Here is a 15,885-nt window from a genome sequence, read left to right as displayed (position 1 = left end):
TATGACTACAAAAATGACACACCTTCATTTGATAAGTGAAATTCATGCCTTTACTTATGTAATGATACACTCAGAGTATTGTATCAAAAGTGTCATTGAAATCAACGCTGGTGAGACACATACTGCGCCGTGTAAACACACCAGCACACGCATGTCAAGTGAATTTCAATTATCAGTGATGGAGGGTGTTCTTCTTTCCATTTCTGCATGAATGTGATGACAAACTGATCTTTAATCAGAAAGCCACTGATTAAACTCCCAATCAACTGTGCTTTCATGTACCAAAGGATGACGACTAGAGCTCTACAGCTAGCGCAACAGTTTTTACTTACTCTTTTTTTGTGTGTTTTGTTGTTTGTCACCCCGATCAGGGCTCGGGGGTCATCTTTCGGTGTGTGGAACCATTGTTTGGCCTGTTCCTACATTTGCAGCCACATTTACTCTATTTCCATGTTGGATGACACTGTTGCAAAGATGTCCTGACATGTCATCGCTCTCTCTTTTCAAGTTTAGTCTTAGGCCTACCTCCAACCTGACTTGAGGTAACACTGCATTTAGAGCTAGTAAGAAAAAAAGAAACAAAAACCGTATGATTATAATGCAATGAGAGTGGAATATATGTAAAATAAATAACACATATAACTGAATTCTTTCAACTTAAATGATAAATAAAATGCAGTCTGTTGTGGCTAATCCTGTAAATAAATGCAATCAAGTGACCCAAGATGATCACAGTATATATTTTTTTAAACATATAATCTTACTTGATGATTTCACAGTAGCTGGTCACACTTTTACACAAACTTCCTTTTCTGGGTCATCATCTGTGACGTTGTTAAGTGGCTGTTGCTTGTTTATCGGTGGAGAGTAAATGCTTTACTCTTATCCTCCACTCCTCTCTGCTTCTCAAGCACATCGCCACATTTTGTTACCCTTGACGTGAGTAACATCAACAATGTTGTACCAGCGCCCCTCAATGCTAATGAGGCCGCTAACACGCCTGGGCTATCTATGCTCGACGTACGGCAACACAGCACACGTCGAAGCCCAGTTCCGACTGCGAGGAATAACACAGAACGTATTTCCACACTGTGGGCTGCACTGGACCTCACACTCTCAAGTAGGATTCAAAGTTAATAGATGGAAAAATTTTCATAGTTCAAGCATAGAAAACGTTCTAAATACATGTTTTAACATTATTAGAACCCCATAGACATGAAGTAACACCCCGATAGTCACTTTTAAACTCATGATTTTCTTTGTTTATATCACAGGCTATTGTATCACTATGGGGACATGAGAGACAGCCGCCGCTAGCGTTGCCAATTTCAAACAAAAGTTTCAAAAAAATGTTTCAAACAGAGTCGGAAGAAGGACAAAGAAGCCAAAAACAAACCGCAGACCACACAGAATGAGAGGTGAACCTTTTTTTCATGCAGTGTGATACCTAGTGACCAGCATACTACGGTACATATAACAATATTTTTAGACCACAGTCAACTACGATACAGCGGTTGTTTATTTATTTATGTTTTTAACGCTTTTTTTTTTTTAATTTTGGACAAATCTTACCAAATTTAGGTCTGTTAGTTCATCATAATACAGTGGAACCTCCAACACTGGATTTCCAAACTGTTAGCCCCATAGGAAATAATGGAAATAGACCACCTGCTCATTATGAAGCTATTATTAACCGTGTAGACATTTTTCAGCACTATTTTGTTGTTCTTAACAGCCATACAAGTGTAAAAAGAAGATTAACAGCTGTTAATAAAAGAACAAAAAAAATAAAACACGGCAATCTTAAATGACAAACTTTTCAATTGTCACACAATTGTAAAAAAAAAAAAAAAAAAGGTTGACTGTTATTAGTGGGAGGGGGATAATGTTTGCCTGATGTATGACATTTTCACACATTCTTAAACTGGCACACAAGTGCACAACAAAGCCTACACTTGATAATCACAAACTTTACATGTAATTTCCAGTGTTCTTCCAGTGTTGTTAATACTGACATGTCACATCATGTCATGCTGTATATTCTTCTATATTCTTTTTCTTGAAAATGTTAATGAAACTCCGAATTGTACGACCTCAACGTTGGAGGTTCCACTGTATCTTTCTCCCTGTCCACCCCCAAGGTTAAGATAGGAGTCAAGGCGAGGAGCAGTGACTCTTTGTGCCTTATAAACGGCGAGATGTGAGAGGAGGAGCGTGACTCGAGAAGAAAGGTCAAGGTGACGTCATTTGACTGACACCGTAAAACTGTCAGCCATGATAAAAGTATAACACGGTCGCACAAATGCCCGCCCTGTCCTTTACACGCAACACCAAATATCATTTCCATAAGGATTCTAATGAAGAGAGCGATGCCAAAATGAAGAATAAATAGTGTAGAGGAGCTTTGTGTTGCCACTCTCTCCTTATGAATAGCAAGCAGATTCAGAGGGGCTCTTCGTATGCACAACTGCCCATGAGGAGTGATTGACCGAGGCATGGGGGGGCATATAGAAAATAAAAGGCAGGTGGAGCATTCCTCCCGTGCTGACCTCGACACCGCTTGACTATCGGTCATCCAGCTGTGAAATACATTACCCTACCAAGTCCTACCACCGACTGCAGGCTCATGTCTCATCATCCAACATTACCTACAGCAGCTCCATATGGGAGGGATGTTTTGGGATCAGGACATTTTTTTCCGTGACTCATTTGGCGCCCTCTGCTGCTCAAATGTGCCTGTATGCAGGACAAAAGATGCTCCTCCAGCATTGCATAAGAGCAAGCATCAGCAGATTTAGTCCCCTAGTGATTGTTGTGACATTTACATAACCAAATGATCCATTTAAGTGCATTAAATACGACTTTACAAGCACTTTAATCATGGGGAGATAAAGTACATTTCTTTCTAAAGTTTATGAAGGCAAAAGGAGAATAGCAGATTTTAGAAAAAAATGGTTTATGGGGTTATTTAAATGCAACACTATTTAAATTGTGCCCCGCCTCTTGCCCAAAGACAGCTGGGATAGGCTCCAGCATACCCCAGTGAGGATAAGTGGCATAAAAAATGAATGGATTTTTTTTTCTTAGGAATTAAAGTCAAATTAATTAAAATTATTTTTTTTTAGTTTTGGGTTGAGCAAAGTGGAGTAAAAAGAAAAAATAAATAATAAAGAACATAGCAAATAAAAACATAATTTATCTAAATTGAATACGTACCATTACATTTCAGTATTGTTAGTACTAGCTAAGGAAGACGTGCAGTAACTCTCCTTTTCCACTTGCATGCAGCTCAAACCAAAACGAGCGACCCTCTGCCTTGCATTCTCTCTACACACATCCTTGTGCATGTCCCAGGACTGCGTGTGTATGCCCTGTGTGTGCACAAAGCTAACCCCGCCCCTCAAAAATTCCCCATTGATGGCAGCCTTCATTTACCGGCCTGTGGATGGTCTTGTGTTCAGATTGAGAAGTGTTAAAATGGAGCAACGCAAGCTGAATGACCAAGCAAACTCTCTAGTGGACCTTGCCAAGGTAAGCAATGGACTATCCCAGTTCTCTGCTGCATTGCACATTGCACACAGGACAGTCTGATAAGCTGCTTCTCCTCTTTTCCTTGTCTTCTTGTTGCCATGCATGCTACTTCAATCTTCTATTCAAAAAGTCTACAGGTGTCAAATGAACAGACAGGCATTTCACATGCATTCTGGTTGTCTGCACTCACCTCTTGTCAATGTCTTTTTACAGTACACCCCCTTCTTGTGTGTGTGTGTGTCTGTGTGCGTGGGGGTGTGTGTGTTTGTGTGTGCGCACTGTACTTTGTGAAAGTTTGTCTCCAGATACACTAAACAGAAGTTTAAGGGAAAGACTGGGCAGCGAGCCAACCTGACACAGCAGAACCACTAACCTGGGAAAAGACACTCTGGGTTCTGATGATTCACACACACACACACACACACAAATACACACAGTAGAGGTGGAGGGCTCCGACAATAACAAAGAACACTGCAGTCAAACTGGGTCGGCTCCAAGGTGTCATGGAGTCTAATATTTGGCAATGCATCATGCTATAAAAACAGCTGCATGACTGCATTGGAAAAAGATGGCTTATGCACTCAAGTTGCTTGCCCTTTGACCTGCGGTTGTATAAGGGTGTCACCACCACAAAAGGGCAGTGTAGCTGCAGTAACAGTTTGACCTACTAAGAGGATGAATTACTATTTCACATCACATCTCTCATATTACTGTTATCTTACAGAAATGCAGAGAAATGCAAAAACCAAGGCATGGTGGGCGGAATAAGGTTGTCTCTCGAACGGGGCTATTCAACAGAGGGTTCTTGCGTTTTTTCAATAGGTCCTTAAAAACAGCAGCTCTCATAAAGGGCACTGGTTCTCAAATGGGGATACAAGTACCCATGAGGGTACTCGAGATTTTAAAATATATATGCACATGTGAGATATGAACAATAAGGTAATATGAACGCCTTTTATGGTAAGTTTATTGTAGGTAGTTTATTGAGGGAGACAGAATGTAAAATACATTAAGAAAAAAAACATTACATGTATAGTCATCCCTTGTTTATAGCAGTTAATTGGTTCCAGATCTGAACGTATTAAATGAATTTCCGCGATATATATATATATATATATATATATATATATATATATATATATATATATATATATATATATATATATATATATATATATATATATATATATTCAATGTTAATAAACTAAATTAGAGCATAGAAAACCTGTTTATGTTTTAACATTATTAGAGCCCTGTAGACATGAAATTAAACGCCTATCATCATCCTTATACTCCTATTATTACTTATTGATTACACCACAACTAGCGAGCTAACCAGTAATTTACTTCTAAACTTCAGAAGCCAAAAAGTTAACCACTTCCACACAAGATGGGAGAAGAATGTTTTTTTTTACTCTGTCAGATGTAAGGTAATGTAAAAGGCTGACGTAAGGTAATGTCTCAATATTTTGTCATTATTGCCATCTAGTGACCAGAATACTATACCTTACATGGATTACAATAAGTTTAGACTAATAATGTATCAGTCTACCACATACAGCCATCATTTACTAATTTCTGAAAAAGCGTGACATAGAGAGGGAGCGATAATCGCACCGCAAAAAATTGTTGACCTGCTGCAAAAACACTAGCCCAAGATCCTCTATTATATTTCATTGGTCTCCTAACTTTGACTGGTAGTGTATATACAATATTTGTACATCATGAAGAATAATAGTGAAGGGAAATGTATGGCACCCTCGGTCCTTAGCTTTCTGAAAATGTGGCCCCCGGAACAATTTAGTTGAATAACCTTGCCCTTGAACATAAACACCCGGCGTTTTAATTCATCTCAGAGGCTGTTTACGTGCCTCAGTAGGTGCTGCTGTTTTGTTAGCAAGCTAGCTCTTTGATGTGTGTGTCAATGAACTGAAGTAATTCTATACATCACTTTTTTCATGCTAACTTACTTACCTCGCTCTGACAAGGTTCGCTCTATTCTCAGCGAACAGCGAACATCATCTTTTTTTTAAGGTCAGCTTTACAGATGCCACTTCCGCTGTACAGGCATTGGGTTAAGATGTCTAAACCCCCGCAGTCCCGGAATGTTGAATATGTGTGTAAATCTCTGTGACCAGATGCATGAGAGGAGTAGGAAGTATATAAATGTCAGCAGCACCTTTTTCTATCAACTCAAGGTCATGCAGGCTAATGTACTCGGCGACTGTGCACGCAAACATGAATACCCTACCCGTATAAAATCTACCCTCCTGGCCCGACGTCTTCTCTGCTAAATAGGCTGCTGCTGCTGCATCTGGAGTGTGCAGCTGTAAAAATAACGGATGTGCTTGAGCTATTGAATGTGCCACCAACCATACTGGATATGGTGGTCTGCTTTTAACCTTTACTCTTCTTTGGATACACTTTGTTAGTTATTATTATACTTTTTTTTACTTGGATTTACTGATCAGCTATTCTAATGTTATTGTAGATAGGTTATTTCTGATAGGGAATAATAACCTGACATTGACTGTTTCAGTACAGTGGTCTTTGGTAACTTATTGAAATAACATGTCAACCTAGTTGTGTGCATCATTATTGATTGTTAAAGAACTGATCGATTTTGTGGAATTTATTCACTTGCTGCAAAATGGACGGCACTATTTGGCACTGTTGATTCAGTCTCGTTCTATTTGCTGTCTAAAGACGTTTAAAATTGTACTGTAAATTTCACACCCCTATTCAGTTAACCATCAAGTGTCCTATAGTCACCAGGTCCTTGGTCCACAAAAACAAAAATCTGGGGTCTCTATTTAGTGCCTGTCTCACAAAAACACTGGCAATAACTGCTGTGGCTGTAGACAACCTCATGATGTAGTTTTTAACACACCGTGATAGTAGCTGCATTTGAAGTATTTGAAGTTTGAAGTTGCCTACCTCTCAGTGCACTTTAAAATATTGGTCGTGTTGTTGCTGTGTTGTGCAATGTACTTCATATGCTAATTAATTAACCATAAGAATAACGTAACAATAACCAAAGAATAAGAGGAGCGTAAAGGTGACTATAGGGGTGTTATTTCCTGGCTGCAGAGCTCTAATAGTGTTAAAAATCGTATTTAGAAACAGGCTTTCTATGCTCTAACTATGAAAATATTCAATTTATTTATATTGATTCCTACATCATGGAAATTTACATATCACAATTAAGGAACCAATTAATTGCAATAAACAAGAGACAAATGTATATAATGACTTTTCCAATTGGGTAATAACATCTTCTTTCCAAATATGTTGCATGCTTCCAATTCACGGCTCGTCGTGTTTGCAGTTTTGGTAAATACACGCTGGCCAAAATAGTAACAAATATGGTTCCTACCTAATAAAGGGTTGACGAGATACTTGAGATTTTTTGTATGAGGCTTAAAAAATAACCTGTGCTCTTCTTGTTTCCTTTTCAGAAATTATTTTCAGCTGAGTGTGTTCATTAAAGAAGAAGGTTTGTCATCTGTTGTGAAAGATTTGAAGACAAACTTGTGTTTTCTCTCTCCTTTGTCCCAGACTCAGAACATCATGTACGACATGGTGTCGGACCTAAACGAGCGAGGGGAGGACATGGAGAAGAGGATTGCTCTGCTGGAGACCAAGCTGGAGACTCTACTGACTAACTTGCAGGCTCTGCCAGGACTCATCAGCCAGGTTATCAGCCAGCAGCACAGGGACTTCCTGGAGGTGCAGCTCCAGCCTTACGACAAACACAGCCCTGAGCGCTCGCAGTCGGCGTCGCGGCGGAGGTCATCGTCCACGGCGCCACCCACCTCCTCTGAGAGCAGCTAGGGTCCACAGAAGGGAAGGCCTCCATTGAAGACTTTTGCCATCATATGGCCAAGTTGCATTTATCTTAAAGCCTTATGGCTTCAATAAGTATTATTCCAATTCTGATGACAGAATCCAAGATAGCGGATAATGACATGCAGTTTTTTTTTTTTTTGCTTTCTGTTACTCTGGTGGCATGATTCTTCCCTCTGTCAGCAGGTGGGAAACTAGTGCACTAAAATAGTGCTTCTCATGAACGACGTCTCCCTCAAAGCAAATCAGACTAGAGTGACAGCAAAAGGCAAATACACACAAGTATAATCTTTTAGGTTAATAACAGCATCAACATCAGTAGAATGACTATTTTGGAAGGCGGGGCAGATCAGTGACAGGCAGTCCGAATAATCACAGTGAATGCGTCAGTCTCAAACTGCACTTACTTTTTAATAATAATAATAATAATAATCAATTCACTTCAATAACGACTGATATAAATAGAGGATTTGGGGCATGGGTTTTGTTATTTACACAACATGACTACAGAAGAGATGTCACAAACTCAATCATGACTCTTGTCTTGCTGTGTTTCCACTTCTTCCATGTGCTATCTGTGCTTGCTGTCACCTCAGCTGGATGACAACAACTTGCTGAAACCGTGTCTACCTTATAGAAAAGTACTATTTTTATATATTTTGATGAGGACAAGCACACCTCCTACAGTAATAAACAACAACAGGGATCTGGGCACAAACAGATTCAGCATACCAAGCATGTGATTTTAAACCTCATCAGACTGGCGTCAACATATATTGAATATGGGCTAAAAACGAAGCCATCTAAGGGTTTCTTTGTTACAGAATGTTGTTATGGATTTTTATTTTCTCCCCTCTCCAAGTTATGTCATCAATCAAATTGCATTTATTTTTACAGGAAATTGTTCCGGTGAGTTGTATGCATAAGCGGAAATGATAAATGTTACTGGCAACTGATTTCTGATGTGTCTGATTTTAATGTGGACCACCCTCATTGGTTTCAAACCATGCAGCGTTCATTGTGTCTAAATTATTTCTTCAAATAGTGGCCTGCAGTCTAATAAATACAATGCTTCCATTAGTAATGAGGTGGGTCAATCTTAAAATTAATATAATTTGAAGTAGATGTATTTAAACTAAATGAAGGCCACATTCCTGATAAACAACTGGGACTCTACAGTTGAGTAAATATACATCATATGGGGAAATACAATAGAATAATCCTACTCAGTAAGGATAAATGGATGTAAGTGCATTCAGTCCCCAAATTTAAGCGACATGGCGACGACATACGGATTATAATGTATGCGACATAACTAAAACATATATATCCTGTATATTCGCTATTGAATTGTCCTTATATTGCATAATTTCAGCGTTGTCGCCCGGCGAAAGCACACTCTCGCGAGATTTACCACGCGGAAGTTTGCTGGGACGGTGACGCCTGCGTGGTAGACATCTCTGTATGTGTGCTGGTCGTGCACATTTTAACTTTGCCCACTTTTCTTTGTGTCATTTTCCCAATTTATACTGTTAACGCGGATTGGAACAGGAAGCCATCATGAGCATACTCGCCAAAATAGCAGAGATTGAAAATGAGGTAAGAAGGAATTAATGAAATATGTGTTGCAAGCTAGCTAATGAATCAGACACGCTGTAGCTAACCACTAGCTTGTAATGCTAGTAGACATTAGCCGCATTCCTAAGTCTGGTTCTCCTTTTATATATTCCATAACGACCGCTTTTTGTAATTATTTAACTTTCAAATATTCATCATTGCCATGTTAAATTTAAGCTCTTGTCAATTGGTTTTGAAAGTATCGTCAACTATCGGCTCGAAAAGACATTTGACCTGTACAGTTGACAGATGTGACGTTACTCCCTTTGGGAATGCTTTTCATAATGTCCCATAACAAAACAGTGATACGACGGAAACATTTTTTGTTTTTTAGCTTAATAACTTCTACATTTTAGGATTGACCTCGTTACATACAGCACAAAAATACAAACATTAATGGTGTCTTCATTTAATAGTTTGAGTAAGATTTATGTTGTAACTCATATTTGTTGGCACAAGCATTCACATTTAGTGTATTTTGATTTTATCAGATATTAACTTCACTGAAGTGAAGTTCACTTCAAGCATCGAATATACATGTTTAAAATGTACATAAATAAATATGTATTTATTGTATCCTTTGTTGATCATATATAGTACGGTTGTTGTTACTTATTGAAGAACAGGAATCCCATGTTAATTTGTTTTTGGTTTTGTAAATGTAGTAGTTGTGAGCCCATTGTTAAGCTAAATGACCAACTAATGAGACCTTGTTTTAGATGGCCAGGACACAGAGGAACAAGGCCACAGCTCACCACTTGGGTCTGCTCAAGGCACGTCTGGCCAAACTGAGGCGGGAGCTCATCACTCCAAAAGGAGGCAGCGGTGGTGGCACGGGAGAAGGTAACGGCATTGTAGAAGTTCTTCAAATGACATATTTTACAAAGACAGAACAATAAGGCAGTGGAATCTGAGGGTTGGAATCAAACATCGTCACATTCAAATGCCGGATGATGAGAGTACCTGATCCTTGTTGGGGAAATATGAGCATGTGAACGCAACATAGTAATGGCAAGCTAACTTTGCTAGACTCTCCTCTTTTCAGGTTTTGATGTGGCAAAAACGGGTGACGCCCGTGTTGGCTTTGTCGGTTTTCCGTCGGTGGGCAAGTCAACACTGCTCAGCAACCTGGCAGGCGTGTATTCAGAGGTCGCCGCTTACGAGTTCACCACCCTCACCACAGTACCCGGAGTCATTCGCTACAAAGGGGCAAAAATTCAGGTACAATGCTTGTTGTTTTTTTGTTTTTTTTTGTATCTTTGTTTGTTTGTTTTTTTTAGTCCTTTTTTACTGAGTTAGTTTTGTCCTTATATGTCCTAGCTTCTGGATCTCCCAGGAATCATTGAGGGGGCCAAGGATGGCAAAGGCAGAGGCAGACAGGTTATTGCAGGTACTTTACAAAGGTTTGCATTTAATAATAAAATAAAATAATAACTTTGAAAAGTTCGACATAGCTAATATTACAAATAGGTAGTATTGCTTTAAACAGAAAACTGCTCTGGGGTGGGGGGCGGGGGGGTTAATCTACAATCCTTACTTGAAACATGAACACACATCTTTGTGAACGGTTTAGATGGCCTTGAATATATGTATATATATTTAGTTGTGCAAAACATGGTGGTATTGGTCATAGTAAATATAAATTACCACTTAATAGCACAATGTACAGCACACAGTTATTCTGATGGACAACCCAACCGGCAAGTATTTGAGGCCTGACAGCTATTGGATTAAATGGCAGTATAAGTGTATATATAATAAGTCGTCATGCTTTGTCATGTTTGTGTGATTGTTGTAGTTGCTCGAACCTGCAACCTCATCCTGATCGTGCTGGACGTGCTGAAGCCTCTGTTGCACAAGAAGCTAATAGAACATGAGCTCGAGGGCTTCGGCATCCGACTGAACAAGCAGCCGCCCAACATTGGCTTCAAGAAGAAGGACAAAGGCGGCATCAACTTCACGGCCACTGTACATTAAACACAGGGACTCGCTCACATACCACCATTATGATGCTTCCTTGCTGACATTTTATGTGTCGGTCTGTTTAACAATGCTGCCACTAGTTAACAATGCTGCCACCTAGTGGATGTGTCTGTTCATGTTGTTGTATAGTGTAAATATTTATCATATGATATTAGCTACCATATTTGGTTCTGATAATATTTAATTTTTGTCTCCCACTCTGACGCAGTGTGCACAAAGTGAGCTGGATGCTGACACGGTGAAGACGATCTTGTCAGAGTACAAGATCCACAATGCTGACATCACCCTCCGCAGCGACTCCACAGCTGACGACCTCATCGATGTAGTTGAGGGGAATCGGTAAGACAGAGAGCCATGGCGGCTGGTCCTTTTTTAGTTCAGAGTGAGCATGGTCACCTGCTTCCTTGAGCCGGATATCCTAATCAAAAGTCAAAATGTAGTTTTTTGGCTTTTCACATATGTGACCGCTCACAGTGACAGTACTGTGTTCTGACAGGGTCTACATTCCGTGCATTTACGTGCTCAACAAAATCGACCAGATCTCCATCGAGGAGCTGGATGTCATCTATAAAGTCCCGCACTGTGTGCCCATCTCGGCCCACCATCGCTGGAACTTTGATGACCTGCTGGAGAAGATGTGGGACTACCTAAAGCTTGTGCGCATGTAAGAGTGCAACCAGATGTCGCCGGTCTTTTTATGACATTCGTTTTCACCTCTCAGACACTTAAGGTATGATGATTTGTTTATGCGCAGCTACACCAAACCCAAAGGTCAGCTTCCGGACTACACATCTCCTGTGGTTCTTCCTGACCAACACACCTCAGTGGAGGACTTCTGCCTGAAGATTCACAAAAACCTCATCAAAGAATTAAAATAGTGAGTATTTCAGCAGTACGTAAGAGTACATAATTTTTTGTGGTAGATCCTGAGGGTGCTCATCTTATCACCCTTCTTTATATGTGTATTGTGCAGTTTGGGAACGGCTTGTTTTTTTATGACGTGGGTCAGGTCCCACACAGTATGCTGTGTTCATGTGAGTTGTGCACACAATGACAGCGTGGTACATACACCAACACCACCATTCAGAACATTGGTGTTAAAATATCAACAAGTCGTTATGTAGTAGACTACCCGCCATGTTTCCCTCAATCCATTACAGAAAAAGGCTACGCTACGTGCATTATTTGCCATGACGAGATGTCATCTTGCCTCGTCACTTGCAGGCTGCCTAATCACTCGTTCTGCACCATGCACATTATCTTTCAAATCAACGTGAACTTACATACTGCTCAGGGACCAACCAACATGTTTAGAATACTATGGTATTTTGTAAGGTACATTAATTTGGCCAGTTTGCCCTCTACCGTATCATTCCACAGAATCGAGTGCCCACACAAAGAATTAATACAAGGGTGAACCCCTTGTAACAGAAAGACTTTTATTCACAAAGAATTTTTAGCTTTCTGAAATGGTGGCACTAGAATAATGTAAACTAACCTATTAACCACTACTATAGTGATCTAAAAGACTTTTAACCAGACGCAGCAGTCGTCCTCTTTATGCTTGGATACTGCTGAGACGTATTACCTACCAGAGGCTTTGGATCGGGGTCCATCTCCAAATGGGCGCTCTGGGTCATCAATCAGTCAATACATTAGTGCTGCTGAGCATTAGCAATCCTCCAGGGAGGGGAGCAGGGCCAAACGGTGTCATACTAGATTAGAGAGCCCCTTCTCGCGCAGCTAAAGAGGGTGTCGTTTCCGCTCGCTTACTTTTGCTTCTGTCTGAGCTCGTGAAAACATTCAGAACATGATTCATGTGAATACCCCCACCCACCCCCACCCCTCCCATCTTTTCAGCGCGCTCGTGTGGGGATCGTCTGTAAAACACAACCCTCAAAAGGTGGGCAAGGACCACGTGATGGAGGACGAAGACGTTATCCAGTTGGTGAAAAAGTAAAGAATTAAAAAAAAAAAAAGAACAATCCTATTGCATGGTATCACAAAGGCAGTCAATCACACCATTCTTGTCTTGTGCTTCTCATTATTTCTCTTATTTTGAAATGACATGAATGTGCATGTCACAGAACCCTTCAACACCAGTATTAGTTCATATTGAATATTGGTTAAGGCTTGCATTGACATGAAAAAAAATAGCTACACAATAAAAACACATGAGTCTCAAACCTTTGCAAAAATGGCCTTTATTATGACCTTTCTTTCTTCTTCCTTTCTTTCTTGCTGTCTGTCTACCAGCCCTATCTTTATTTCCCCTGCAGGATTAACCATTTAATATGAAGCCATACTGCGAGCTCATAACTCATAAAATATTATGTAATTTCAATTAACCAGCCATAGATGGAACTTCTTTTTTTTGTTTATGACCCCTTTTGAACTCTTTAATATTTTCTGTATGCAAAGTGGAATGTTAGGTATGAGGCTACCACAGCCTTGACTATGTCAATAATTCATAACATTGATTTTGATATACCATTATTTTTGCAGCTAATTAAAAAAAACATACACATTTTACCCTGAGGTCCCAAAACGGTCACTCTTGTGTTCTGTGATAGTGCCTAATGCTGCGTTCGGTAAGTGTGTCCAAAATGTTGCATCACATGATAGTTGTCTTTTGCAACAAATAGCCTCTCAGCAGCATCACGACCACTCCAGTCTGGCTAAAAAAAAAAAGAAAAGAAAAGTCTCATTTTAAAAGGCCTGTCCAGCTCAGTGATTTATGTGACATTGATGATGAAGGCACTTATTCCCCCCCTCCCTCCCTCCCTCTCTTTCTCTCCCCCTGTGGTCGGGACAGCCACTCAGGTTAATCAGTTCATTCACTCACATGCAGTTTGGGGACATCATGCACCAGCTGTTCATAACTAACACACATATACCAAAGCATTTCATCAGTCGGGGCGTGCTCGCTATCATGCACCGTCCATGAAGAGCAGCAGCCATCTTGCATACAAGCCTGTAGCCAATTAACATAGAGTTACAGCTCACCCATATATTTATATACATTCAATACACAGTGAAATATTTCAAGCCTTTATTTCTTGTATGTTTGATTATGGCTTCCAGATCATGAAAACCCAACATTTAGTGTCTCAGAAAATTAGAATATTGTCGAATGAGCTCACCAGCAAAGGTTTCCTGAAACCTTTAGATGGTCTCTGTCTGGGTCAGTAGGCTACATAAGACTGCTGACTTGACAGATGTCCAGAAGACGGTCATTGACGCCCTCCACAGGGAGGGTAAGGTCACCACTAAAGAAGCTGGTAACTCACAGAGTGCTTTATTTCTACCCAAGCATAGTCATAGAAAGTTGAGTGGAAGGTAAAGGTGCTGCATCCTTGAGAATTGTCAAGAAAAAAAATCAAAACTTGAGACACTGAATTTTGAGTTTCCATTATCTGTAGGCAATAATCATAATATATAACTAATTAATCTATATAACACACGGATTTCACTTTCTGGATATTCTATTTTTTTATGTATACATGGACGCCACATTGATACTGAAAGTTCTAGTATTTCCATTTTAGACTCAATTTAAAGTGGCATGCAGTATAAAACAATATACTGTATGTATCCTACAGTATTTACTATGGATGATAGAAGCCCCAATCAACTCAGTACACAGCAGAACTCCACTGCAATGCAGCGCTCACTCATTTTCATGTAATCTTGCATATAAATGTAACATATTATATACTTGCCATTTACATATAATAGACAAATAATATTTTATTCACCAATAAGTTTCTCTGTGTTCATATACAAATATTCAATTACTGATATTTTTAAATGTATGTGTTGCTTTACAATGCTTGTGTTCAAATTGCCATCATTTGCGGCTGTTTTTTTTTTTTTATTGGCCTGCAACACATTCTAAAAGTACACTTATAATAAACAGCAAAAATCTGCAGGAATTGTACAAGAAGGAAGTCAAAATATTAAGAGAAAAAATAGTTTACAAGAATAACGTAATATTATATGGGGGCGGGGGGTCAAATACAAAAGAAAACATGTTTTATAAAAGCGTTAATATTATGAGAAACAAAACAAGGAATACAGTTATCACTTTTGGACATTAATGTTGTGAAAAAGAGTCAGAATATTTCGGGAATAAAGTCATAACTAAGAAGATAATTTACAAAAAGTAGAATTTGGCAAAACATTTAAAACAATGCAGTAATTTTATGAATGGAAAGTGAAAATATTAAGAGAAAAAAATTGAAATTTTATGAGAATAAGCTTGTAATATTCATTCATTCATTTTCTACCGCTTTTCCTCACAAGGGTCGCGAGGGGTGCTGGAGCCTATCCCAGCTGTCTTCGGGCAAGAGGCGGGGTACACCCTGGACTGGTCGCCAGCCAATCACAGGGCACATATAGACAAACAACCATTCACACTCATTCATGCTTGTAATATTATGAGTTTAAAATTTTCATTTTAGTAGCATCAACTTAAAGTCTTACTATTATGAGAAACAAAAGTTGTATTTTTTTGCGGAATATTAAGTTGAGGAAAAGTTCTAATATTAAGGAAACCACAGCTATAGAATAATATATTTTTTACCAATATTTTTCTTTTTAGTGCAAGTTAATGTATAATCATCTAACCACCTCCAACTGGACCTTTGTAGACATAGTTTTGGTTTAGTCAAAAAAAAATTTGACTAAAAAAAATATTTACTTTGTAAACCAAAATCCTGAGGAACCCAAATGAACTAAAATGACAGAATGGTTGGGAACCATTTTTGGTCACTTGAGGTTGCAACGTAAGCGTGTGATTTCACCCAATTTGATTGGCCCATCAAATCAAGTTCATTGTAATTGCTGATTAAATAGAATGGATTAGACGACTTTCAGATTTTGTGGGAAATCTTCTCAAAAGTTTGT

The 15,885-nt window shown here is 39.2% G+C and overlaps 2 protein-coding genes across 10 annotated transcripts in view; both read left to right on the top strand.

Annotated features, from left to right (window-relative positions):
• kcnn2 (potassium calcium-activated channel subfamily N member 2) overlaps positions 1-8,339 on the top strand; it is a 32,628-nt gene extending 24,289 nt beyond the window's left edge. For 6 of the 8 annotated variants that reach the window (XM_058058584.1, XM_058058591.1, XM_058058597.1 and 3 more), the window contains 2 exons: positions 3,462-3,531; positions 7,090-8,339. In XM_058058584.1, the coding sequence (XP_057914567.1) occupies positions 3,462-3,531; positions 7,090-7,365 (346 nt within the window). In that variant the 3' untranslated portion in view covers positions 7,366-8,339. The other 2 variants (XM_058058560.1, XM_058058550.1) reach the window with 2 other exon arrangements.
• Positions 8,340-8,779: 440 nt separating this feature from the next.
• On the top strand, positions 8,780-12,959 carry drg1 (developmentally regulated GTP binding protein 1). Of its 2 annotated transcripts, none has more exons than XM_058060228.1 (9): positions 8,780-8,976; positions 9,714-9,837; positions 10,040-10,215; positions 10,315-10,384; positions 10,793-10,962; positions 11,186-11,316; positions 11,474-11,641; positions 11,732-11,854; positions 11,951-12,808. In XM_058060228.1, the coding sequence occupies exons 1-9, from the start codon at positions 8,938-8,940 to the stop codon at positions 12,099-12,101; spliced, it is 1,152 nt and encodes a 383-aa protein (XP_057916211.1). In that variant the 5' UTR covers positions 8,780-8,937; the 3' UTR covers positions 12,102-12,808. The 2 variants fall into 2 exon arrangements, with proteins under 2 accessions (XP_057916211.1, XP_057916222.1); XM_058060239.1 differs by lacking the exon at positions 11,951-12,808 and adding an exon at positions 12,838-12,959 and having other exon boundaries at positions 8,783-8,976.
• The last annotated feature ends 2,926 nt before the right edge of the window (positions 12,960-15,885 follow it).

This window comes from Doryrhamphus excisus, chromosome 2, assembly GCF_030265055.1.
Source record: "Doryrhamphus excisus isolate RoL2022-K1 chromosome 2, RoL_Dexc_1.0, whole genome shotgun sequence".
NCBI lineage: Eukaryota > Metazoa > Chordata > Actinopteri > Syngnathiformes > Syngnathidae > Doryrhamphus > Doryrhamphus excisus.
This window is presented reverse-complemented; position numbering and strand designations above follow the sequence as displayed.

What these genes read in the sequence shown, in the direction of transcription:
- drg1 (XM_058060228.1), top strand. Translation starts at nt 8,938, where the DNA reads ATGAGCATACTCGCCAAAATAGCAGAGATTGAAAATGAG. An exon ending in CGGTGGTGGCACGGGAGAAG is followed by an intron (nt 9,838 to 10,039) that starts GTAACGGCATTG and finishes TCCTCTTTTCAG; the next exon opens with GTTTTGATGTGGCAAAAACG. An exon ending in GATGTAGTTGAGGGGAATCG is followed by an intron (nt 11,317 to 11,473) that starts GTAAGACAGAGA and finishes GTGTTCTGACAG; the next exon opens with GGTCTACATTCCGTGCATTT.